We start from the raw sequence: 26483 nt of genomic DNA on the forward strand, positions 1-26483 counted from the left end.
ATGGTTCATGAAGAAATTTGAACATGGTTGATTCCTGCATAGTGTGTTAATTATGAACAACTGTATCTAAAGATCATAGTTTACATGATAGCTAGTAATTACTTATAATGTTAATAATATGTTCTATTTCATATACATAACTTTCCTACTAGAACTTAAGGTAGTAAAGAATATGCTATTTGAGGCTACAAATAAAGTTAAAAAATTATTGACTATGTTGATGAATTTCGGTACGGATAGAAATCAAATATGCGATTAATAGTGCTTGTGAAGAACATGATGATGAAAAGAATGACAATGTTTATTTTTTATATGCTTTAAGCATTTATAAAATATGTCGATGTGAATTATTTGTCTTATATTTCTTTAAATAATCTAAAGAAATAGTATAAAAAAGGAAGATGTGATTCATAATCATAGAAGTTCAAATCCGTCAAGAAACCTCATGACTTAATTTTAGTAGTGGATTAGAATATTACTCTTTATTCGTTGCTTTACAAAGAAATTGTAACGGCCCCGGAAAATTTAAAATGAAATATGTATTAAAAATATCAAATGCGGAAGCGAAGTCAAAATTTCGATTAACATCCCTTACACTAAAACCAAAAACGTGCTCACAAAATATAACAGATCAAACTAACTAAAGGAGAACTCGAAAGTAAAAGCTATGAATATGACTATGGAGTCTTCAGGCGTCCCCTTCGTCGTCCTCCTGCGGAACGGGCTCGGGAACAATGTCTTCCTGATCTGAAATGATTAAATAAGGAATGAGCTACACTAGCCCAGTAAAGACATCACGATATCTCACCGTCACGGAGGTAAAGGTGGGTATAAAACACAAAAAGACCAATGGAGCATAATTTACAACAAATCCTTTTGCCAATAATAAATCCTTTACCATCCACTTACCTCGGTGAAATTCATAAAACAATATACGAAAGCAATAACATTATCATCATCATGAAATCATATAAACTGTATAACATAATACTTATCACGCCTTTTGTAATTCAATCATTACACAATATATTTTCCTCATTTACCAGCCTACTAGTATCCATGGGGATCCATAGGGGTCCCGCTACCCGTTAACCCTTAACACTTGAAATCAGATTCCAGGGCCGTCCCCATACCCCGTCTGGTATGGGCGCCAAAACTATAAACCTCATTACCCCGTCCGGTATGAGGGTGAAACGGGCCGTCCCCATACCCCGTCCGGTATGGGCGCCAAAACACATAAGGTTTCCATACCCCGTCTGGTATGAGAGACCACAATCCCGGTAGGGTTCTCTACGGACCCGGTCCGTCCACCATCTCCCAGGATATCTAGTCAGGCTGACCACATTATACAATTATCAATTTACATAATCTTTCATTCTCCTTTTCCTCAGTCAACATCATCAATTTACATACAAACAAGCAAACAGTAATTTATGTCAAACAAGACAACATACAGCATCAGTTTCTCAGTCATTCAACCCATAATCAATAAAACAGTAAAATATGCACGCGAAACAATGAAATGAAAACATCAGACCTTATACTACATTTAAAACTGTAAAATATGACAAACAACAGTTAACCGACAAACACACTAGACTCGGGCTCCATTAGCGACCTTAAGCAATTTCACACATTCGTTGATTCAAGAAATACCGTTTTACCATTATTGAACTTTAATACCGTGATAGGAAATAGGGTGAGGGGTTCTTACTCGTTTCGGGGTCCGAACACGGTTTCACAGTGCGCCTACAGACTGTCCCTAATTTTTCCTGAATTTTTTCCAGGGAACTGAAATGCACTACTGGTACCTACACGTGTTCCAAAAAATCCCAAACTAGGCCCAGGGCCCCTTTTTGGCCAATATCGTAATTCCAGCACGGCGGCGATTCGCCTTGGGTTGGCCGTTTTCGGCCGAATTTGGCCACACTTGCATCGGTCCTTACGATAAAACAACCCTAGGGCCCTCAGGGGGCCAAAAAATTACAGAAAACCGAAGCTTACCGGCGGCGGTGCTCTCGGGTGCGGCGGCTCTCCGGTAAGGTTCGTGTTTTGGTGATTCGGCTCCGATTAACCTGTAGAGAAAAGAATGGTGATCACGGTGATATAAAAATTGCATCAAACAGAGGCCGGGAAGGGCCTCATCAGAGGCAAAAACCGAGGAGGGGCACGGCGGCGCCGCTGGGTTTCGGCCGTGTTTTCCGGCCATTTGGCCGGGATTTTAGCTTCGATTTGGCCACAGGAGAAATCAGCGTGGAAAAACGAGTCGGGGGTATGAAATTTACCTCGATCGGCGGTCGGAAATCTCTCCGGTGCGACGGCGGCTGGCGGCGGCTGGCTTCTCCGGCGTCTGGTTCGTCTTCTCCGGCGAGGGCAGGCGGCTAGGGTTTTTGTGGTCAGGTGTGGGGGTTCTATTTATACCATTTTGCCTTTTGATCGCAGCCGTCCATTTTGATTTAATCTGGGCCGTCCGTTTTTTATTAAATATGGGCCGTCCGTGCGATTGCATCTGGGTCGTCCGTGCGCACGCTTTATCTGGGCCGTCCGATCGCGCGTACGCGGATCGCCAACGTGGCCCGTCCCCGGTCGACGTGGTCTTGCCACGTGGCAGGTCCTGGTTGGCCAGGACTGCTAACGTGGCTGCTGACGTGGTGCACTCTTTTTTTTTTTAACTTAATAAAAATATTTAATAATAATAAAATAACAAATTTTCCGGGCGTTACAGAAATAAGAAAGTTTATTTTTTCTTTTATTTTATTAAAACAGTAATGGAATGTCTATCTATAAGGTCAACATTCTAATAGATATTAGAATAAAATCTTAAAAGAATAAAGAGTTGTAAAAATAGAGTTCATGACTCAGTTACTAAGTTCCTTTTAACTAATTGAAATACGTAACGGACAACTACATAATGAATGCTATATGCAATACACAATTACAAAATGAGCATAAAGAGTTATCATAAACTAACCGATAACATGTATGATATATATAATATCACATCAATTTAAATTTAGATACATAAAGCTGTTTATTAATAATTGATAAACAAGCATTGGGTTGAGAGGAGTATAAGTATTGTTATTCTTTGCCAAGCTTATGCAGAAAATAAAATTTAAGCCATAATTAATTTGAAATAAACAATAACCATATTTGTTAATTAATATTCTATATCAAAGTAATATTGAGAGTATTAAGATTCTAAATATGAATTTATTTGAATAAAAATGAAATAACACTAACAACTTTATGTAAGTTATCTTTAATAATGGTGATATTATTGACATAAAAATTTTTCCTTGTGTATAAAAAGAGCATGATCATATAACTAAACTTAATTAAAGCAAATTGATTAACAATGGAACTAAAATTTTAAACCATGATTAAGGTGTTTGTTTAACTTCTATTTGAATAATTGTTATTTTTTTTACAAGAATAGTAGAAACATAATCAAGATAATAAATTATATGAGCAATTGAAGCATATATTTATTTGAGAAAAAAGAATAATAATATAGTTTAATTAAAATAATATAATTTAATAATAATAAATTTATTTTCCGAAACAAAAAAAAAAATAAATAATACTATTTGTTCCAATTTTTTGAGTAAATATTTATATATTTTACTAATAATATTATTTTCTGCATCATAATAACATAATTTTTTAAACAGTATATCTACTTTTGGAATCTACACTTTTAAATAAAAATAAATAAAAGTCACAAATATGTAATAAAAAAAAATTACTATGTGGTTAGTTAATTTTAATGACATCTTTTAGCAATAAATATAAAGTAATAGATCCCTTGGCTACAAATTGTAGTAACGTCCGTATCTAATCCAACGAAGTTTAAACTTCAAGTTGCTTGGTCCCAGAGGAAAAAACCTGAAACAATGGCGGTTCTTCATCTTCCTTCGTCTCTCGGAACCACATATTCTTCATTATTAACCATTAAATCATCGTCTCATTTCTCTCCGCCAACTACTCAATCCTCAAATTAACAAATTCCACCAATCGGATCTCCGATTTTCGATACAAATCTTTCAATTTCTTATATCAGGAGCTCTTTCCCTTGGTCTAATTCTCACCGGTGAGAATCTCCCTTCCTTTTGATGCTTATGTTTTACAGCATTTAGGCATTGTTCTACTATCTAAAACTATTTTCGAGGCGATTACGCTTTGGTTGAATTTAGTTAATAATCTCTGTATTTTCGTTAGGTTAGGTCCTGTACTCTAATTTTATTATAGTACAAACTTCAGAAATAGTTAAATTGTCGCGTTTGTGTATAGAAGATGACTAAGCGTGGCGACTATTTTTAGTGTTCTAGCTACTGTATTTAGCAGAAGTTATCAGAGTTATGATTTAATAAACGAAGGTTTTGCAGTTGCAGAGGCAAAAATTGGGGCTAACTAGCCAGAATTACTCCCTAGAGAGTTCACTCCCGTCATTGATGTGGCTGGATTCCTCTCTGATGGCCAGGTGTGGCTGCATTTTTCAACCCTTATTACTTCAGCAATATCATAGGTAATGATAGGTGCTTATATCCTTGATTTGGATTTCCTCCATCTTTTTTATTCTTGGTATTAATATGCACTCTTCAATCCTCATGTTTGCTTGTGTAGTGAATTATAATATTTTACAGTTACTTATTCACTTTTTTTTTTTGGTAGTAATGTTGTCTACTCTGTCTTTTGGTAATAAGCTTGTGGTTTGGCCTATGGTTTGTTCTCGTTCATACTTGTAGAAGTTCACTTTGATTCATATTTACCAAGTACATATCAAGAATGTCATGAATTTAGATGGTAATTGATCTGGGTTTCTGCTGTTAACCTTTCATCACCACTTTGTGGAAAATCATTCAAGTTTACTTAGATAGAATATTGTCAACTGTTATGGCGTGCTATTTTTTAAAAAAAAATTATACAGTCTATCCTCCTTCCTTCTAACATTGGAAAGAGAAGAATTAACAAGGTCCTTCAGATTTGAAGACCAACCCCAAGGAAACTCACAAAGTCTCAAATTAAATTAGGCCAATGTCTCCAAGTCATAAAAGGGTACTAGTAAAAGTACATAAAAATTCTGAAGGTTTAACTCTATAGTTAGAACTTGAAGAAAAAATAACAGATTCAATAAGCCGAATGAAAGAAAACATATTCAATAGCTTCACAATCCTTGAGCTTCATGTGAACGAACATTCTTCAAGATACATGGCCATTTGTCTGGACAACATAGAAAGAGATAGGAGTACTATGGCGAGGTTATAAAGTTAAGGAAAATACGTGGCTGAGGGGATGTGGTCAATCCAAGGATCCTCCCATCACATGAGAGTCATATAGATGAGAAACAGCTTTTCAGGTCTCTTGTAAGAATTAGAAATGTGGTCTTGGAATCCTGATCATTTTGGAGCCCCAACATGCTCTTGATCACTGAATATCTCAAAACGCTAGGTGACAAAGGAAAATGTCGCTACCATTGGGCCATTTTGAAAGAAAATATACTTGCATTTATTGCTATTGCCTCTTTAATCTTGCTCATAGATTGGTACTGCTGTTGATACTTGATATGGTGAGTCATACATATAAAACAAACTATTACATATATAGTCATCGAATAGGTTGGGCAGATCTGAGACCATATATGGGAAAATGATCATTTCTGTTTATTGATATGTTTAATCATGGAAATAGTGGTGGACTATAATTAATGTTGTTTGGTTGAAAACCAGGAGAAAAGAATTGGATGGGAGATCGCTAATATTGAACAGGATACTGGTTTTAAGTTGAGAGTTCTAGCTCAGAATTATCCGGACACACCAGGTGTGCCTTTGGTTTTTATGTTAGTGATGTAAACCTGATTCTTATTGTTCTTTTTCCTAAAACTCCGATATTTTTTTATGTTCTTTCTAATTTTTGATGAAGTTACCAATATAAGTTCATACTGCTTCAGGACTGGCAATTAAAGATTTCTGGCAAGTGGATGATAGGACAATTGTTTTTGTTGCTGACTGTACCTTTGGTAAAGGATTTCTCTTTTGAGTTGAAGCTGATTCAGACTATATCTACTTACATCTTTCCTTGGTCAGGAGACATATCGAATTTCAATGTTGGAGCTTTAGTTGATCTAGATATTCCACATAGCTTCTGGAGTTGTTTGGCCAGGAAATATGGAAACATGTTCTATTGGAAAGAGAAGGCGAACTTCTCTTGTTGCTGGGTTAGCTATATCTTGTTTGCAATGTTCTTCATTGTAGATTTTCCTCTCAGTTTAGAAGATTATGTTGAAAGCATATTTTGCTAGGTTAACTATGTTAGCTGACTGAAACAGGGGGAAGATGCATCTATTGAAGCTGCAGTTGTGGCAATATTTAATTACTTGAAGAACCTGCAGGCTCAAGTAGTTGCTCTGAGGTAAAATAACATGATCATGTGCTAATATAAGGATTATTCTGTTTGATGATATGCTGTGATGACTTATAACATACCATGTAATCTTCCAACAGCTACACGAAACATTGCATTTCATTGTATGTTATGATGACTTTTGTGGAGTATCAGATCTTTATTTGTTGTTTGAGCTTGATTGTAACCTCTCACTGTTGATATGTAGATTAATTTATGCCTTTTTTACCTCTCAATTAATTATTAGTAATAGGGACTGCATATCAAGCGGCAATATGAGTTTTGAGGAAATGAGGATGTACCTTGAAGTAAGCAAAATGTTTCTGCAATATGAACGGACATGGTTCAGGATATAATTTAGAAGCATATGCAACATTATCTGAATTATAACTAATGAAATATAATTTTCAGAAATAAGAATGATTTTCAGTAATATAAAGATGTAAATCTGCTTCATTCCAATAAAGTGTAGGCTTAAATTCAATTTCGATTAACAAAACTTAGAGGAATATTGTAGTTAATCCAATCCAGTTGCACTTCTTCCTACTTAGATGCCAAATTCAATAAACTTAGCAAAATTTAGAAGAACTTCCTAGCTAGTCTAATTCATTTCCAGAAGAGAGCTCTACTGTGATTAAAAAATCTGATATTAATACTCTAGACAAACCATCATATCTAGGGCTCCTTGTTGGTAGGATAGTAATAAGGTTAATTTGACCAAAAAAAAAAAAAGTGCTATATGTTGTACTATAGTTACATTTGTAAAATTTCTTCTGTTCATAAATGTTTACGTGAGTATGGTGTTTGAATACAGTATAGCTGATTACGAAAGAAGGCGTAGACAGAAAAATGTATGTATCTGAAGTCCAAGACATCAAAAGAACTTGGTCGTGAGAAGTAGGCTTCAAAAGGTTTATAAAAATAAAAATTTGCATCTCCACTTCCATAGAAATTGACTTAGAGATATAGGCAAGCTTTCAAAAGTAGAGATTTCTTCCTCCGCTCATCCAAAATCTTGTCTACCTCTTCAGGTTTGCAAGGGATTGCAATAGGTCCCTTCTGTCAATTTATTTGTTTTTTGTTTATTAGCTATAATGTTTCTTAATTTCATTTTTTTTTACGAATTATTCACTGAATTTTTTAATTAAATTTTTTTGAAGGTAGAAATTTAATTTTCATGACACAAACTTAATAATTTTTATCATTCTTAAAGTTTATTGTTTAAATTAATTTAATTATTCATGAATTAATCGTCGAAATTCCATAACTAATATTTAGAGTTAAAAACTTTAACCACGTGACAGAAAAATTAAATATAACCACTCGCCAAATTTTTGGGTTATTACAAATGAGCTGATACGGATACACTAATTACTTCATAGTTTTTTAATGAACAGTCCATCTCTCACTATTATTTGGTGTGATAGTTGGGCAACTATTCATATGCGTTTAATTTGATGTTCCATGAGCAAATCAAACATAGAAATTGATGATTGTGATTTTATTTGTAAGCATATTACCCAAGACATAGTAAAGTTAATACGCAATGGTTATGATGAAACAGAATTAGTGGCTGCCCTAGAACTTATTCTCAAACAGATTTATTATTACACATATAATAAAAGAGAAATGAATGCTTACAGGAAAACTCATTCACTCTTATGGACATATATGTATGTATATATATATACATGCCATAAGCGAACACACACACACACACATATATATATATAGAGAGAGAGAGGCACTGTTGGTGGAGAATGTGATATTCCCTGCACCATCGGAGCTGATGGCGGTGATTACAGCAATAACATTGATAGGAGTGATGACTTTAGCAATATGGGAGTTGAGAGGCAGACACCTCCAATACTCCAAATTCGTGAAGCCTGTTTCTTCACAAAGTCAATTTAGATTTAAAAAGATTAAGGTGAGAAGTTGAATCGGGATGCTTGTCCTGTAGACTCCTGCATTTCTGGTATGTCTCACTTCGCACTCTTTCCTCATCACGATGATGATGATCTCTGCCTTACTCTCCATTTCTTCAAGAGAAACTTTGAGGTCAGATAATTGATTCTTAATTTTTTACCAGATCTCATTACCACCACTGCAATTTTGTAATCTAATTTGAAAATTTCCATGATCCAAGTGCTATTTATACACAAATATAGTGGGAGAATGAATCTTGACACAATAATTCTTGGCAGTTTAAGTTACTTTCTGTCAAGTGCATTCATATTGTATACTCAACATCTTACAAAAGGATTGATGGGGCCTGAACTAGATTTAAAGTGGTCTGGAGTGATGTTATTTCTAGTAGGGATTTCTGGCAACTTCTATCACCATTACCTTCTTTCTAAACTCATAGGTGATGAAAACAAAAGCAAAGAATACAAGATTCCAAGAGAAAGTTTATTTGATTTGATAATATGCCCACATTACCTTTTTAAGATTTTAGAACTCCTGAAAATCTCTTGAATTTTTCAGACTTTATATGTTTCTTATTTTTGCATGAGCAGTGTTCTTCACTTGATGGTAAAGAGTTATAACACTAGAAGATGGTATCTCTCTAAATTTGATAATTTTCCGAAGGATATTAAGGCCCTTATTCCCTACGTATTCTAAAAGGTTTATGAAGAGATTTGAACATGGTTGATTCCTGCATGGTGTATTAGTTATGAACATCTGAATCTAAAAGTCATAGTTTATATGATGGGTGTGACTATTGATTGCAGAGAAAAAATAAATTAATTTATCCTAAATTATTGTTTGTCTTACATATATATTGCTTATATTGTTAATAATATATTTTGGTTCATATACATAACTTGCCTACTAGAACTTATGGTAGTAAAGAATATGCTATTTGAGTTTGCAAGCAAGTTCAAAAATTATTGAGTAGGTTGATGAACTTTGGTGCTCACAGAAGTCAAAAAATGCGACTGGTAGTGCTTGTGAAGAACATAATAATGAAAGAATGACAATGTTCATTTTGTTATGCTTTAACCATTTATAAAACGTGCCATTGTGAATTATTTATATAATAATTTTAAGATATATAAACACAAAAAAGATGTTTCTATGTACTTTTCAAATTTTTTTTTTTTGCCTTTAAGGAGAAATGTAGACAATTTTTCAAAATTATCTTTATAGAAAGTAGTATTTATTAGTCAAATATTATTAAAATTAAAAAAAAAACAAATAAATATGTATATGCACACTTATTAATGTTATTGTACAAATAATAATTCAAATTAAAATTTGAACTTTTTTTAAAAAAAATTCTAATAATTTTAAATAGCATTTGTTCAATTATATTTAAAAGGAAAAATTAATAAATTAATTAATATGTACTTTTTAGTTTCAAAAATAATTTTTTAAAGTAAGAAAACAAAAATCAAACTAACAATTAAAATTATTCAAATATCTTTTTATCTTCTTATACATTTTTTTATTATTTCAATATTCATAAATAGTTTCACTAAATACAAAACGAATAATAGTTTTGTAAGAAAAATATTTTTATTGAAAATTATTCAAACACTAGTTTTATTACTCATAAGCAAAGATATTATTATTTTTTTTTCAGATGATTAATTGCTTGGTAGCTAACCTGTCTATTTGCGACAAAAAAAAAAAGTAAAATTAATACTAATCGTAATAGACAACCGAAAATAGAGATAAGTAAAAAAGAGTGATTATGGATAATAAATAAATAAATAATTTATATAAATACATAACACAATTTTCTGAATTAATAAATTTCATATAACTTTCTTAATAAATCTAACAAAAATTTTGAAATTTTTTAATAATTGTTAATATATAATCTAGCCATTTTTGGATTATGATTATTTTTTAAGTAGATATTTATTATTTTACTAACAAAGTTATATTGTACATTAATAATATTAATTTTTTTTTTAAAAAAAAATATAAAATAAAATAAAAGTGACTATGATGATTAATTTTTTTTAATTACATTTTTAGCAATATATATTACATAATTCATTTAAAAGAAAAATTATATCAGAATAGACGACATAATCGTAATTTAAAATTTATGAGCTATAAATTATGATAACGTCTGTTATCCAACCCAACGAAGTCTTAAACTTCCAGTTGCATGCTCCCACAAAAGTGAAACCATGGCGTTTCTTCATCTTCCTTCCTCTCTGGGAACCACGCATCCTTCATTATTACCCATTAAATCATCATTTCATTTCTCTCCGCCAACTGCCTCAATCCTCAAACCAACAAATTTCACCAATCGGCTCTCCGATTTTCGATACAAATCTTTCAATTTCGTATTATCAGGAGCTCTTTCCCTTGGTTTAATTCTCACCCGTGAGTATCTCCCTTCCTTTTGATGCTTATGTTTTACAGCATTAGACATTGTTTCTATTTTCTACAACTAGCTTCGAGGCGATTCCGTTTTCGTTGAATTTAATTAAGAATTTCCGTATTTTCGTTAGGTTAGGTCCTTCACTGTATTTTATCGTACTACAAACTTCAGAAGTTGTTAAATTTTCGCGCTTGTGTATGGAAGATGACTTAAAGTATCCACTGTTTTAGTGTTTTAGTGTTCTATCTACTTTGTGCAGCAGAAGATATTAGAGTTGTGATTTAATAAACGAAGTTTTGTAGGGTCCGGATTTGCAGAGGCGAAAACTGGGGTTAACAAGCCAGAATTGCTCCCTAGAGAGTTTACTCCCGTCATTGATGTAGCTGGATTCCTCTCTGATGGCCAGGTGTGGCTGCATTTTTCAACCCTTTTTACTTCAGCCATATCATAGGTAATGATAGGTGTTTATTTCCTTGATTTGGATTCCTCTATCTTTTTTATTCTTGGGATTAATATGCGCTCTTCAATCCTCATGTTTGCTTGTGTAGTGAATTATAATATTTTACAGTTACTTATTCTTTTTTTTTTTTGGTAGTAATTGTCTACTGTGTCTTTTGGTAATAAGCTTGTGGTTTGGCCTATGGCTTTTTCTCGTTCATACTTGTAGAAGTTCACTTTGCTTCATATTTACCAAGTACATATCAAGAATGTCATGATTTTGGATGGTAATTGATCTGGGTTTCTGCTGTTAACCTTTCAGCACCACTTCGTGGAAAATCATTCAAGTTTACTTAGAATATATTCAACTGTTATGGCATGCTAATTTTTTTATTTTATTTTATTTTATTTTAATTATACAGTTTATCCTCCTTCCTTCGGACATTGGAAAGAGGAGAAGTAATAAAGTCCTTCAGATTTGAAGGACAAACCCAAGGAAACATATAAAGTCTCAAATAAGTTAGGCCAATGTGTCCAAATCATATCATAATGCAGAAAAGATGGTTATGAGACTCAACATCACAAAGACACATATCAGACCTTGGGGATAAAGCATGATTTGGCATGCAATCTTGAAGCAAGACATTAGTATTAAGCATATTAAGGGCTGTAGTATGAACAAAATCCTTAAACTTAGAGGGAGCAACAACCTTCCTAAAACATTTATCAAAGGCAAATTACCAATACTATGTTGCAACTTATTTCTAAACTTTTTTCCATTACAATTTAATCCTTCAAATTAAAAATGTGTTTCAAAAAATAATTATTTTACTGAAATTTTTTATTCAACAACAAAAAGGTTGATGAGATAAAAATGATAGAAAAGGTATAATGTTTCTATGTAGGGCAAGGAATCGAAAAGAGAAATCCAAAAATGGTCAGTGGACCTCTTCGCCCCACCCCCCAATGTGTTTTATTATCATCTGTATTTCTTAAAGAAATAAATAAATTATTTTGTTTTTTTATGTTTTAGATGTTCTCAAGAATTTTTTTTTTTTTCATTTTTATATTAAAGACAGAACATGGATGAAACAAAAAGAATTTTAGTTGTTTTCTGTCAGTAGTTTCACAATTGTATAAAAATTTCATAAATTGAAATAGTTTTATAGATTTAAGAACTAAAGTGTAATAAAAAAAGGGTTTAGCACCTAATTATTATATGTCGAATAATTTAGGAACTAAAATAAAAATCTACCCCCAAAAAGAAGAGACTTACAAGTAAAAGTACATAAAAATTCCAAAGACTAACTCTGTAGTTATGGCTTGAAGAGGAAATAACAGATTCAAGAAGCCAAATGAAAGAAAACATATTAAATAGCTTAACATTCATTAAGCTTCATGTGAATGGACATTCTTCAAGATACATGACCATTTGTTTGGACAATGTCGAAAGAGATAGGAGTACCATGGCGAGGTTATAAAGTTAAGGAAAATAGGCACCGAGGGAATATGATCAATCCAAGGATCCTCCCATCAAAAGATACATGAGCCATTTCCCCAATCAAGTTGATTAAAGGAAGAAGAGAGTCATATAGATGAGGAACAGCTTTCCCGGGCTCTTGTAAGAATAAGAAATGTGGTTTTGGAATCCTGACCATTTCAAAGCAGCCAAACTTGCTCTTGATCACTCAATATCTCAAAGCATTAGGAGAAAAGGAGAGTGTCTCTACCATTTGGCTATTGTGAAAGTAAATACTGTTGCATTTATTGTTACTGCACTCTTCAATCGTGCTTATAGATTGGTGCTGCTGTTGATACTTGATATGGTGAGTCATACTTATAAAACAAACTATTATATATGTAGTCATTGAATTGGTTGGGCAGCTGTATCTGAGACTACATGTGGGAAAATACCATTTCTATTTTGGGATATGTTTAATGATGGCAATAGTGGTGGACTATGATTAATGTTGTTTGGTTGAAAACCAGGAGAAAAGAATTGCAATGGAGATTGCTAATATTGAACAGGATACTGGATTTAAGTTGAGAGTTCTAGCTCAGAATTATCCGGACACACCAGGTGTGCCTTTGGTTTCTGTGTTAGTGATCAACACATGATTCTTATTTTTCTTTTTCCTAAAACTCAGATATTTTTTTATGTTCTTTCTAATTTTTGATAAAGTTACCAATATAAGTTCATACTGCTTCAGGACTGGCAATTAAAGATTTCTGGCAAGTGGATGATAGGACAATTGTTTTTGTTGCCGACCCTACCTTTGGTAAAAGATTTCTCTTTTTAGTTGGAGCTGATTTAAATTATATCTACTGACGTCTCTCCTTGATCAGGAAACATATTGAATTTCAATGTTGGAGCTTCAGTTGATCTAGATATCCCACGTAGCTTCTGGAGTCGTCTGGCAGGAAAATATGGGAACATGTTCTACTGGAAAGAGAAGGTGAAATTCTCTTGTTGCTGGGTTAGCTGTATCTTGCTTGTAGTGTTCTTCATTGTAGATTGTCCTCTCAGTACAGAAGATTACGTTAAAAGCATATTTTGCTAGGTTGACTTTGTTAGCTGACTGAAACAGGGGGAAGATTCATCTATTGAAGCTGCAGTCATGGCGATATCTCATTGCTTGAGAGAACCTGTAGGCCCAAATAATTGCTCTGAGGTAAAATAACACAACCATATGCTAATATGAGCAGTATTCCTTTTGATGGTATGCTGTGATGACTTATAACATACCATGTAATCTTCCAACAGCTACACGAAACATTGCATTTCATTGTATGTTATGATGATTTTTGTGGAGTATAAAGATCTTTATTTGCAGAATGGTTAGAAAAATATGATATTATATTTTTCTATGGTTTGACTTTGATTGTGACCTCTCACTGTTGATATTTAAACTAATTTATGCTCTTTTCTTTTCTTTTTTCCTCTTAATTAAGTACTAGTAGTAGGGACTGCATATTGAGCAGCAATACGAGTTTTGAGGAAATGAGAATGTACCTTGAATTTGGCCAAATGTTTCTGCAATATGAATGTACATGGTTTAGCAACAATTTAGAAGCATATACAATATTATTTGAATTATAACTGATGAAATATAATTTTCAGAAATAAGAATGACTTTCAGTAATATAAAGATGTAGATCTGCTTCTTCATTTCAATAAAATGTGGGCTTGAATTCAATTTTATTTAACAAAACTTAGAGGAACATTGTAGCTAGTCCAATCCAGTTCCACTTCTTCCTACTTAGATGCTCGAATTCAATAAACTTAGCAAAATTTAGAAGAACATCCTAGCTAGTCTAATTCATTTCCAGAGGATTGCTATACTGATATTAAAAAATCTCTTACTAATAGTCTAGGCAAATGATCATACTTAGTGCTCTGCCTTGGTAGTATAGTGATAAGGTTAATTTGAAAAAAAAAAAGTGATATATGTTGTAATATAGTTGCATTTGTATAATTTCTTCTATTGATACATGTATATGTGAGTATGATGTTTGAACACAGTAAAGCTGGTCACGAAAGAAGGCATAGACCAAAAAAAAAAAAAATCTATCTCAGGTCCAAGAAATCAAAAGAACTTGGCCTTGAGAAGTGGGCTTCAAAATGTTTAGAAAAACAACAATTTGCATCTCCCAGTTCCATAGAAATTGACTTAGAGATGTAAGCAAGCTTTCAAAAGTAGAGATTTCTTCCTCCACTCATCCAAAATCTTCTGTACCTCTTCAGGTTTGCAAGGGATTGCAATAGGTCCCTTCTGTTCGAACCCAAACTCTTCTTTGGCCTTTTCTAGCAACTTCAAGAATGCTGGGTTAGTGAGACAGCTAAGCTCCACCATAAACCTCTTCGAAGTCCCACCTTTAACTGCAATGACAACAAAATGTCCTTTCATCACATCCATTTTTTCAGCTTCCAAATCTTCATTCAACCGAAAATAATTAAGATAATCGGGTCCTCTAGGTGCCAGGAGGAATGAGAGACCTGTCTGTAGCTTTTTCAAAGCAAGCCTGATTCTCATGATTCCTTCATATCTTCCTCCCCAACTTTTCTTGCTCAAACACATTTTCAAAAGTACAGTTTTAGTACACACTCTTTGCTTTTCTTGAGATCTCTAAATCCTGGTAGTATGCTTTTCTCCCTTGGATTTCTGCTTAAATTTGGGGACCCCAAAGAGAAGGATTTATACTGGTGGTTTGAAGGGAAGGGGGAAATGCAGCTGAAATTTCCTAGGAACATTATGGGACCATCTAAATTTAATGCAACATTTGATACTTCATTTACACTGTTTCTTGGTGAAGAGTGGGGTCTTAAAAAACACGGCATCTGTGTTTGGTTGCTGGGTTTAATTTCTTACATCAATCGAACTTCATGTTTCGGACAATTGGTTTTTGAAAATTTTTCAAAGTTAGTATTTTGTATTATTTGCTTGTGTTGTAAAAGGATATTACAGTTAGTTCTAGTCACACAACATTTGGAAAGGTTGGGAAAAAGAGATAGTGATTTCTTATGTGTATGTAACATATGATTATTTAACCCCTACTACTCAGCTTGAAACTAAAGAAGTATTACCATCCAGTCAAGTGAACTTATTCATATCCGTCTTTTACATTTGTCTAAACATATGTTTTTTTGGGAGCAGACTTTAGATGATGTAGCTAAATCTAGTCTTGTTTTTGTTATTATTTTGCTTGGAGTTTGAAGTCATGTCTGGTTTCTAAATCTTGTTAAAACTGATATGATAGTGTTATACAAAATTAAGCATGCTGAAACCCTATTGTACTACTTGACCTAAATTATGTTATAAAAGCAAACAATTGTAAAATTTAATATAACTAATAATACCAATAAGGATTTGAAACCATAAATTTCTTTAGAGGTACATTACATTTTAATATTCTTTACAAATCATAGACTACGTTTTTAAATGTGCGCATACAAATTCATATTTCTATACACCGGAATATATTTCGTTTATTGTGCTAAATGCATTCATATTTGATAGTTGATAAAATGAAAAGAAAATGTTGAATATTTTGAGCAACAAAACATTGCAATATTGGGTAAGGGGAGACAAGTAATTGGCTTAATGGCCCCCATTTGACTTTGATTCATTCTTAATTCTTTTACCTCCGACATAACTAATTATTAATTATTATATGTTTCCATAACAAAAAGTTTATTGTGTTTTGGGTTATTGCTATAGTTGCTCATGAATATAAATTATAAATAATATTTGAATAATTAATCACGTGTATATTTTAATGTGAAAAGAAGTGGGTTAGGGAGGGACGCAAATGATTATATATATATATATGTGTGTGTGTGTGTGTATCAAAATTTTGTGGTTGATTTTGAATTTAAGACATGATTTTTCTATTCCCTTTCCAAAGGGCAAAAAAAAAAAAAGAAAAAATTCAAAGGGTGTTAGCCAACCCATGTCCCTGCCTGCTCCCTTTGCCTTCAGCCCCACCACCGCTCACACATATTACCTGCATAAACATATTTAAGTCACGTGATATTAGCCGTATTATTAATTAATTAATTAAAAATATAAAATTTATAAATTTTATAAGTGCATTGTTATAAAATAATAATAATAGTCAATATATAATACTTGATTTACCAAAATTAATAATTAAATTAAATTTTATTTTAGTGAACTATTACGAGATTTTATTGAAAAAATATTTCATAATGTTTAAGTTTCAATACCGTATTTAATAATTTTTTTTTTTTTTTTTTAAAAAGAAATTCTTCCTAATCTCCTTCACTTTGCAATCAGCGTGTGAATACATCTTTCTTTGATTGTTAGTGAGTAAAACTATAATTTTTAAATAATTTAAACAAATTAATTATCGAATATATAATAATTTTAATCCTTCTTTAACCTCCAGTTTCCATACTTCCTTTCATTTCAAGTTTAAATACTTGATATTGTGAAATTTGAACCTTAAATAAAACTCCATCTATATATATGTATTATTTTCAATGTAGAATTATAGAAATTAACATAGGCATGGTGCAAATATAATGGAGAAATTTCTATATGACCCTAAAAAATTGCAAACACAAATTGAGACTCACCAATAGATGTAAACCATGCATAACCTCAATGATAATTATATGTTGAGAGTAGAAGATAAATAATATATATATATATGCATAAATACAAACAATATTATTCTACTATATCTAGCTAAAAAAATTACTAATTCAAATCTAGATTATCAACTTTAAATTATTAATAAATCTATAACATGAGATTTTATATTGATTTCAATGGAAGATGGGAATATCACACCAAGTATAAATAATTTTTGATTGTATAAAATATTTCTAACCTGCTGTGGTGAGTAAACTTTATTTTAATAATATATCAAAACAACGTGATTATTAGTTGAACATCATTAAATGGTTCTTACAGGCAAATTAATATCAAGTAGTCATTAATGTGATCGAAAAATTTTGGCATCTTAGCCATTATATATATATATATATATATATATATATATACGCATAGTAATTAAACACAGTGTATTGAGAAAATTCTAAATTATTTGTTAATTATCAAACCACCCAGAAAGTTAGGAGATATGCTTTTGACTTCAAATTTTTTTATTTCTCTTAGTAAACATTTGACTTCTGAATTTTCCATAGTGTCGGCACATATGATTGATGTACTAAATTGGAAATTCAACTTCTCTTTTTTTGTTTTCTTAAATCTATTTTTTAAATTAAAAGTTCTAAACAGTATACATATATCACATATATATATATATATGTACGTATGCATATGCCACCCTTTAGTTTATGGAAATTCTCTCTTGGGTGCATGAATATGGAGGGGTCCTTTTAATTGAAATGTTTGTATATATATATATATATATATATATATATATATGTATAGCTAAATTCGATCACTCCTTTTGAGGGGAAAAAGAAAACTCACCCGAAAAATATATGTACCAAGTTTGAAGATATATAAACCTAATAATATTAGTTGATGAATAATTTTAACTTAATTTTTTCAATAAACTTTGAAAAACTTTAAGATAATTATAATTTCAGTTAATTATCCTACATAATCAAGTTTAATTAAGAGTGTGTTAGTTATAAAAAATAAATTCAATTATTTTTATTGGGTTAATTTTCTTTTTCTTTTTCTTTTTTTTTTTGTTTTAAGAATTTTGGTTTTAGTAGTTAGATTTTCATGATCAATTAATTATATGAGATTTTATAAAGTGCATAATCTCAAAGTCTATAGTCAATTAAAAATTTAGACAAAAAATTATTATATTTATACTTAATTAATAAATAAAGTTTTTCATACTTAAAAAATTAAATTAATATTATCATAGTGGAAGATTCTTCTCTCAAATTAAAATAAAATTTTATAAGCAGTTAATATTTTTTATAATTAATTAAAAATTAAAATTTATATTAAAAATATGAATTTTCATATTAATTTTTTTTTTAAAAAAAAATGAAGAAACACCATGAGGCGAAATAAATTTTCGTGATTCAGTTGGTGTCCATCAACTCGTTCCAGGTTTTGTTATCCCTATAAGGAAATAATTTGATCACTTAATTGAATATTTTATGTATCTACTCTCTAATGTGGGGTGTGTGTGTATATATATATATATATGAAAATATTTAAAATATACATATACACATGTATAGTTTAATTAGGATAATAACTTATATTAGTATCAGAAAACATTGATTATTATTGAATTTCACGTGAAATTATAATAATTTATTTAAAAATAAAAATAAATTTACAGAGAACAATTACTGACTTTTAAAAAAAGAATATTCTTCGAAGGTTATCAAGAAAAAGAGTATCAATTTGAGCCAGGAGAATATTCGGCATTGAAGATAATACATATATATATATATATATATAGATGGAGTGTTCCAACTAATATAAATATTACAAAAATTTATATATATACACACACCCATATACTGTTTACTAAAATACTATATAATTTGCAGATCATTGCATCGAAAAGTTTAATACAGTTTATATATGTGTGTGTGTGTGTGTATATATATAAATATATAGGATATCATCAGCTTAATTTTTGTTGATTTTGTCAAAAAGAATTACATTTTTGGTTAATTAATATAATTAGTAAGAAAGCACACATATATAAATCTGAAATTGGGGTTTTAATTAGTAGCTAAAAAACTTAATTATAACCCTTATAAGGTAATAAACTATCAATTAGTTACTGATTTACTATACGTGGATTAAATTTTGGAAGATGACAATCTGACAATAATGTGTTGGGGGACTACTTCTCTACTTCATGAGAAGGATGAAGCGACGGCTAAAAGAAGTTTTAATAACTATGAAGTGAGAAAGACAGAGAAGAAAGAGAATTTAAGTGGAACAATGGAGGCATTAGTCGCAAAGGGCCACTCGCTAAGTTAGAATAAGAGAAAAAAAAAAAAAAGAAAGAGAGATCTAAGATCGGATTAGGCAAAGATGAATGTGTCTTTTGTCATGAGAAATGATACCAAAAGAAATGTTGTCTCAAGTTGAAGGATAAAATCAAACCTGATAAAAAAAGAGGCTATTGTAGATTCTAATGTAGCTAAATGGGATAATCCTAATTTGATCTTTCAACTCTTTGTCATGCCGTCTAGTCAGCAAAGTACTTGGATTTTGGATTCATATGGCAACCATCGTATATGTCCCAATAGAGATTAGTTTGTATATTTTGAAAAACTCGATAGTGGAATTGTTTATACAATAAATAACTACCTCAGTACTATAAAAAGATTTATTCGACAAGGTTATGCATACGCACTTAGGGCGTGTAAGCGAAAAATCCTTAAAATATTTAGTAGATTAAGAAAGGAGTCCATACTTGCAAATTGAATTTTTATGAATACAGTGTCAAAGGGAAGCAGACAAGAGTAAAGTTTGATACTGCAATCCATAGTACAAAGGTATTTTAGATTACGTTCGCTTTGATGTATGGAGATCTTCTAAAACAACTTCTTTGGGAGGGAAACACAACTACGTAACTTTTATAGATGATTTTTCCTAAAAGTACAAATTTAAACTCTAAAGTCAAAAGATGATGTATTGGAAGTTTTCCTCGTGTGAAAGAAGATGATGGAAACTCAAACTAGTAAAAGGATCACATATCTCTAAACAAACTATAATGAAAAGTACATAAGTAATCATTTACAAAAATCTGCAAATATGGAGATATCATCAAGTAATTTTTAGTTAAAGAGGTGCCACAATAGAACACGGTAGCAGAAATGTTTAATAATAATTTGCTTGAAAAAGTTCAGTGCATGTTATCCAATGTTGGATAAGATTTATGATTCTGGACTAAGGTCGTACACATGTGTGTCATCTTGTTAATCACTTACCATTAACTATTATTAGTGGGCAAATATTGTTAAAAACTTAGTCTAATGGACCTACTAAAAATTATCATTCCTAACATATGTTTAGTTCCATTGCATACTACCATGTCAAAAAATCGAAGCCTGATTCAAGAGTAAAGAAAACACTATTTAATAGGTTATTAGTAAAGTGAAGGGATATTGCATAATAGCCAGAATTAAAAAATAATAATATTCCATAATGTTGCCTTTGATTAGTCTATTTTATTGAAGAATATGACAAACATTGAGCAATGTGATTACACTCTACAACAGGTGGAAGACACTCTAAAGCAGGTAAAGTTTGTAAGAAGAATAATAGATCTAGTATTGAATAGAGATGCTCCTTTGGCAGATCCTGAGTTAGATGAAGAAAAAGGTTCTATTTGAGAACCTCAACAACAATGAGAATCTATTGTTTTGAGGAGGCCAATGTGAAATACTAAAAAACTTGCTCATTGTCATAATTCAATATCTTCTATGTAAATGGAGGCCTATGAACTTGAAATTACTAATTATGAACTTTTTGCCACTTATTGAGAAATAAAAAAGCCTAGAAGAAGACAAGTGGAGGAAGACAATGAATGAAGAAACAAAATCTCTTAAGAAGAATCATACATGAAAGCTAACAAGTTTGGCAATAAGAAAGAAGGAAATTGGATGCAAATGGATATATATACAAAAAAAGAAAGATTTTCTTACAAGGATAATGCTCATTACAAGGTGAGATTGATGGTAAAAGGTTATGCCCAAAAAGAGATAGTTTATTACAATTAAGTATTTTCTCCAATGGTGAAACATTCCTTCAATAAAATTTTGCTGGCGTTGGTAGCACAATTTGATACAAAACTAGTTCAAATGTATGTAAAAATTGCATCTTACATGGACTTGGATGAGGAGATCTATATGACTCAACTTGAAAAAAATTTGAGGTTGTTGGTAAAAAGAGCATAATGTGTAAACTTGACAAATTGTTGTACAATGTTGAAGCAATTTAACAAAAAGCAAATATAAATATGATGTGTATTTGTGTAAGCTACAGGATGGATCCTTCATTTATCTCCTCCTTTATGTTGATAATATATTGATTGCTTCAAAGAATCAAGGAAAAATTAAAAAGTTGAAAACTCAGTTAAATAAAGAATTTGAAATGAAGGATCTTAATGAAGCCAAAAATCTTTTCAGCATGGAGGTAAATAGAGACAAGAATTTGGGGTGATTGTTTTTGACTCAGAAAGAATATTTGAATAAAGTACTAAACTATTTCGTACGAACGAAAAGTCAAAACCAGTTAGTACTTTGTTGGCTCCTCACTTCAAGCTCAATGCATTTTTATCTCCAAAAAATGATGTAGACTAGAGTTGCATAACCAAAATTTCATTTGTAAATCATGTTGGTAGCTTGATGCATACTATGGTGAGTACTAGATAGAGCCCATATTTCACACGTAGTTGGAGTTATGAGCAAGTGTATGCATGATCCTGTCAAGAATCACTAGCAAGCTGTGAAATATATTTTATATTACATTATGAAAACTGTAGATGTTAAATTTATGTTTTAATAGGACTTTTGGAGCTGGTTAGAATATAGTCAAATACTGTGATGTTGACTATGTTGGTGATTTGGATAAGCATCAATGTATAGTTTGTTGTATGTTTATTCCTGTAAAACCACTAATTAGTTAGAATTCCACCTTGTAGCTGACATGTATATTGTGAATTTGTTTGAGAAATCCTAAAAGATGGAGAAATTAAGTGACGTGGTGTGGAGAATGGTTACTCCACGAATTGAAAATACATCGATCATGAATCCACTATATTCAACAATTCAAAACTTAACTACCTAAATTAAACTCTCTACATTGGAATCACAATCAACATATTGAAAACTTATCTAGGTAAGTAGAAAAAATAAAAAAAAAATAGAAAAAAATTTATTGACTTATCTAATAAGTCGATCTTGATTCTTCGTTCAGCGAAGAAGTCTAAAACTCCTAACTTGAAGATGCTTGAAGAACTTGAAAATTAACAAAGATAATTTAAAACAAAAGTTTTACTTTATTGAATTCTGAAGATGTGTGATTTATCACATTTAGTAAGATATTTATATGGACTTTCACCTAAATAGTTTGTCTAAAATATAAATATTTCAAAAATAATAAAATAGAATTATATCACAATTTTTATCTTAAAAATATTAATTAAATAACCATAAGAGATATAATTATATTAAAATATTAGTAAATTAATTAATAAAATAATTGCAGGTTTATCCACATAATTTTTGGATAAAAACACATGAAAAATATACACAAAGGAGTCCAAAATTTGGCCAAACAGTTGCAGATTTATGCTAAGCATGCATCATGTGCGGGAGACATGCTCGCATGTGCGTCAATCTGCGAGCGTGTGTACGGCCCCCTACACCCCCATGTGTGCAACCCTCCTTTCGCGCGGCACATTCACACCCTTACTGAATGGACACAACATGATGTCCATAGGCACGATGCTTTCGCATGATGCGACCTTCTCCATGTGTGCGCACTCTTGTTACGTGTGTTGCATGTGCCCGCAGTCTGCTTCATACATGCACCTTTCTTATGCGTGTGTGTTTGGGTGTTTAACATATGTGTGCTACCCGCACATGTGGACAAACACATTCACTTGTGGGGCATGTGTCGCCATCCATTCTCTGAGGTTGAACGATCTTACTCTTTTTTTGGGTTGGGCTAAAAGTTGTCCTTCCACTTCAACTTGCAATTCGTCAAGCCCATGAGTTACCACTTGGGCTTTAAGCCTACTTTAAACATATTTGGCCCATTCTTTATAGTAATCCTATTTAAGAAAGTGTTTAAGAGCATGATTACTTTCTTCTTTCAGCTTAGAAAATAAAAAGAATCTGAAATTAATTACATGTTTGGGATGAGACTCTACTTGAATTTTTGGGATATCTCTTGGCTTGGTCATGCTCACATCAGATTCCCCTTCTTCAAAAAGATTCATCCTTAAATCTTAACTTTTTTAAGATAAAGATTTTTCTTGTGAGTAATCTTCGAAATCCTATAATATATTATCACTAAAAACAAAAGAATTAGTAAATGAATACAGCTCATCTTGGTAGTTAACTTCCTCTCATTCTTTTATATCTTTTGTGATAGGGTGCTCAACCTTTGCAGAAGCATGAATCGTTTCTTGAGTTAGAATGCTCTCTGTCATGTCATTACATGACTAGGCCATCTCTTCCCTTAATGCCTTTCGCACTAGATCCTTCCACTCATCAAATAGATTTCGGAGTTTTTACAATCATATCGTAGTTTGAAGAGTTCTTCATGAAAACTCATTGTTAAAAAAATTTATAAGAAATGTTAGTGGAAAATAACACTCTTTCACAACCACTTGTGTTTCAAGTCTCTATTCAACACTCAAACTTCGTCTCTCAAGTTGAGCATTCAAAATCAGAATCTTCTTGAATCGAGATATGTAAGTTAGAATTAATTTGCAAGAAAATTCCTAACATGCTCTAGATGTTCAAGGTATGCACGAGCGAATAAATGTGTAATGTAGACTCAATAATGTAGTAGATTTAAATATGGAGCAATGGTTTTTGAGCACCTTGTAATAATGATAATCTTTCTTGCTCTTGCAAACAAAAATAAAAGTTTTCGTCACCTGGTAGGCGATTAATCTTTTTTTACTTATATACAACAAAATGGCTTAAGTTGTCTTACGGGGTGTAACTAGTTTTTTGGGATTGTAGTGAATAATTATTTTTTTACTCAATATCACAAACAGACTTCCACTTGAAAGAACGAACATGATAGACTCAAATGGGATGTAAATTCATGAGCAAGACGAATTAGCAACGTGGTGTTTTTATTGCTAATTGTTCAAAACACAATGCAAAGTAAGATAACATAGTAGACTCAATAAAGTATTTAAGCTCCGATACCAAATGATATGGTGTAGAGAATGATTACTCTACGGATTGAAAACACATCGATAATGAACCCATTGTTTTTGGCAATTCAAAACTTAACTAGCTAAATTAAACTCTTTTTACTGTAATCACAATTAATGTATTGAAGGCTTATTCAGATAAAAAGAATATGGAATGACGCCACAACTTACCTGATAAGTCAATCTCGATTCTTCGCTCAATAAAGCAATTTAAAGCTCCTAACTTGAAGATGTCTGAAGAACTTGAAAATTAACAGAGCTAATTTAAGCAAAAGCTTTACATTATTAAATTATGAAGATATGTGATTTACAGCCTATGGTGAGATTTTTACGTAGGCTTTCACTTAAACGGTTTGTATAACATACATTTCTTAAAAATAATAAAATAAAATTCTATTTCAATTTTTATACTAAAAATATTAATTAAATAATCATAAAAGATAAAATTATATTAAAATGATAATAAATAAATCAATAAAATAATTGCAACTTTTATCCCAAGTGATTTTTGGATAAAATCACATGAAAAATATGTAAAAGGGAATTCCAAATTCGGCCAAATAGCTGCAAATTCACGCCAATCATGCTTCATATACAGGAGGCATGCTCACATGTGCGCTAGTCTGTTGGCGTGTGGATGACCTGCGCGCTTTCCCCAGTGCGTGCGACTCCTCCTCGCGCGCAACACAACGTTCGTGAGTGTGATGCTTCCCCTCGCGTGCGACCTTATTCGTGCGGGACATGTGCTGCTGTCCATATTTCGAGGCCGAATGATCTTTCTATTTTATCGGGTTGGGCCAAAAGTTGTTTTTCAACTTCACCTTGCAATCATTCAAGCCCATGAATAGCCACTTGGGCTTTAAGTATGCTTTGAACATACTTGGCCCATTCTTTAGAGCAATCCCATTAAGGAAACTGTTTAAGAGCATGACTACTTTTCTCTTTCAGCTTAGGAAGCAAAAAGAATTCGAAACTGATTGCCTGTTTGGGACAGGACTTTGCTTGGATTTTCGAGATATCTCTTAGCTTGATTGTGCTCATGTCATCAAGATCCAAAAAATTTAAACCAATTGAGATCCTACTGGCATGTTGACAAAAGTTGTGACAGCAATCAAGTTCAAACACTATTTGGATTTGATAAATATTATTAAAATTTGAAGATTGAAAGATACCACCAATAATAACTTCTGATAAACGATTTGTAAGATGAAGATTGAAAACTCTGAAAAGCAAATATTATAAATGTTATCATAACATTATAAATGTTATTATAATGTAGGAACTCGATAAAAAAAAACATAAAAGTTTACAATAACTCTTTGATTTCTTGTTCTTTACCCAGCACCAACCATTAACATCTCCTACCATTCTGTAATGTAGATCATTTAGTTGTGATTGGATGAAAGAGATCCAGGCATGCAAGTTATTATCCACCATACTTTTTTTCTCATTTCACTTAAGCTTCTGAAACCAGAATTTTATGTATACCCTCCAATGAATTTTCTCTGAAACTAGATACGCGGAATCGTACAGCAAGAAATCTCCATAAGATTGACAAAAATAATGATAGTAATAATTCCCTTTGTATGTAGTGATCTGTTATTTCAGCCATTGCTACAATAATTGAACAATAATATCTTACCCCTTATATACGGAGTACGGTTGAGGACTAAATTTGTTGTCTCCCCCCATTTGCAGTTATTATTTTCATATATATATACATGTATAAATATACTTATATATGATATATATGTATATGCAAATATTGATGAGAAAATGATTGAGAATGACATTTCACCCTTCAGGGGTCATGTACTTGTCGTAATTGAAGTACAATGACATGACTTGTCAAGCGAATTATAACCTTTTAATTTTGTCATTTCACATTATCTTCTTATTCTTTAGTTGCTAACCT

The 26483-nt window shown here is 31.7% G+C and overlaps 2 protein-coding genes and 1 pseudogene across 3 annotated transcripts; 2 read left to right on the top strand and 1 right to left on the bottom strand.

Annotated features, from left to right (window-relative positions):
- The first annotated feature begins 3896 nt into the window (after positions 1-3896).
- LOC110819427 (thylakoid lumenal 15.0 kDa protein 2, chloroplastic-like) lies at positions 3897-7533 on the top strand (annotated as a pseudogene). The gene is made up of 8 exons (XR_015814200.1): positions 3897-3902; positions 4222-4231; positions 4389-4483; positions 5730-5820; positions 5951-6019; positions 6087-6217; positions 6329-6411; positions 7217-7533. The product of XR_015814200.1 is annotated as a thylakoid lumenal 15.0 kDa protein 2, chloroplastic-like (transcript).
- Positions 7534-10485: 2952 nt separating this feature from the next.
- On the top strand, positions 10486-14018 carry LOC110814525 (thylakoid lumenal 15.0 kDa protein 2, chloroplastic-like). The gene is made up of 6 exons (XM_022042001.2): positions 10486-10746; positions 11047-11150; positions 13172-13262; positions 13393-13461; positions 13529-13638; positions 13771-14018. The coding sequence occupies exons 1-6, from the start codon at positions 10548-10550 to the stop codon at positions 13861-13863; spliced, it is 666 nt and encodes a 221-aa protein (XP_021897693.1). The 5' UTR covers positions 10486-10547; the 3' UTR covers positions 13864-14018.
- An 835-nt stretch (positions 14019-14853) lies between these two features.
- On the bottom strand, positions 14854-15261 carry LOC110814517 (auxin-induced protein 15A-like). Its single transcript, XM_022041991.1, has one exon. The coding sequence runs from the start codon at positions 15259-15261 to the stop codon at positions 14854-14856; it is 408 nt and encodes a 135-aa protein (XP_021897683.1).
- Positions 15262-26483: the final 11222 nt, after the last annotated feature.

This window comes from Carica papaya, chromosome 8 (genome assembly GCF_054855325.1).
Source record: "Carica papaya isolate Zhongbai chromosome 8, ASM5485532v1, whole genome shotgun sequence".
Classification (NCBI taxonomy): domain Eukaryota; kingdom Viridiplantae; phylum Streptophyta; class Magnoliopsida; order Brassicales; family Caricaceae; genus Carica; species Carica papaya.

What these genes read in the sequence shown, in the direction of transcription:
- LOC110814525 (XM_022042001.2), top strand. Translation starts at nt 10,548, where the DNA reads ATGGCGTTTCTTCATCTTCCTTCCTCTCTGGGAACCACGCATCCTTCA. An exon ending in CCTTGGTTTAATTCTCACCC is followed by an intron (nt 10,747 to 11,046) that starts GTGAGTATCTCC and finishes GAAGTTTTGTAG; the next exon opens with GGTCCGGATTTGCAGAGGCG. An exon ending in TGTTGCCGACCCTACCTTTG is followed by an intron (nt 13,462 to 13,528) that starts GTAAAAGATTTC and finishes CTCCTTGATCAG; the next exon opens with GAAACATATTGAATTTCAAT.
- LOC110814517 (XM_022041991.1), bottom strand. Translation starts at nt 15,261, where the DNA reads ATGTGTTTGAGCAAGAAAAGTTGGGGAGGAAGATATGAAGGAATCATG.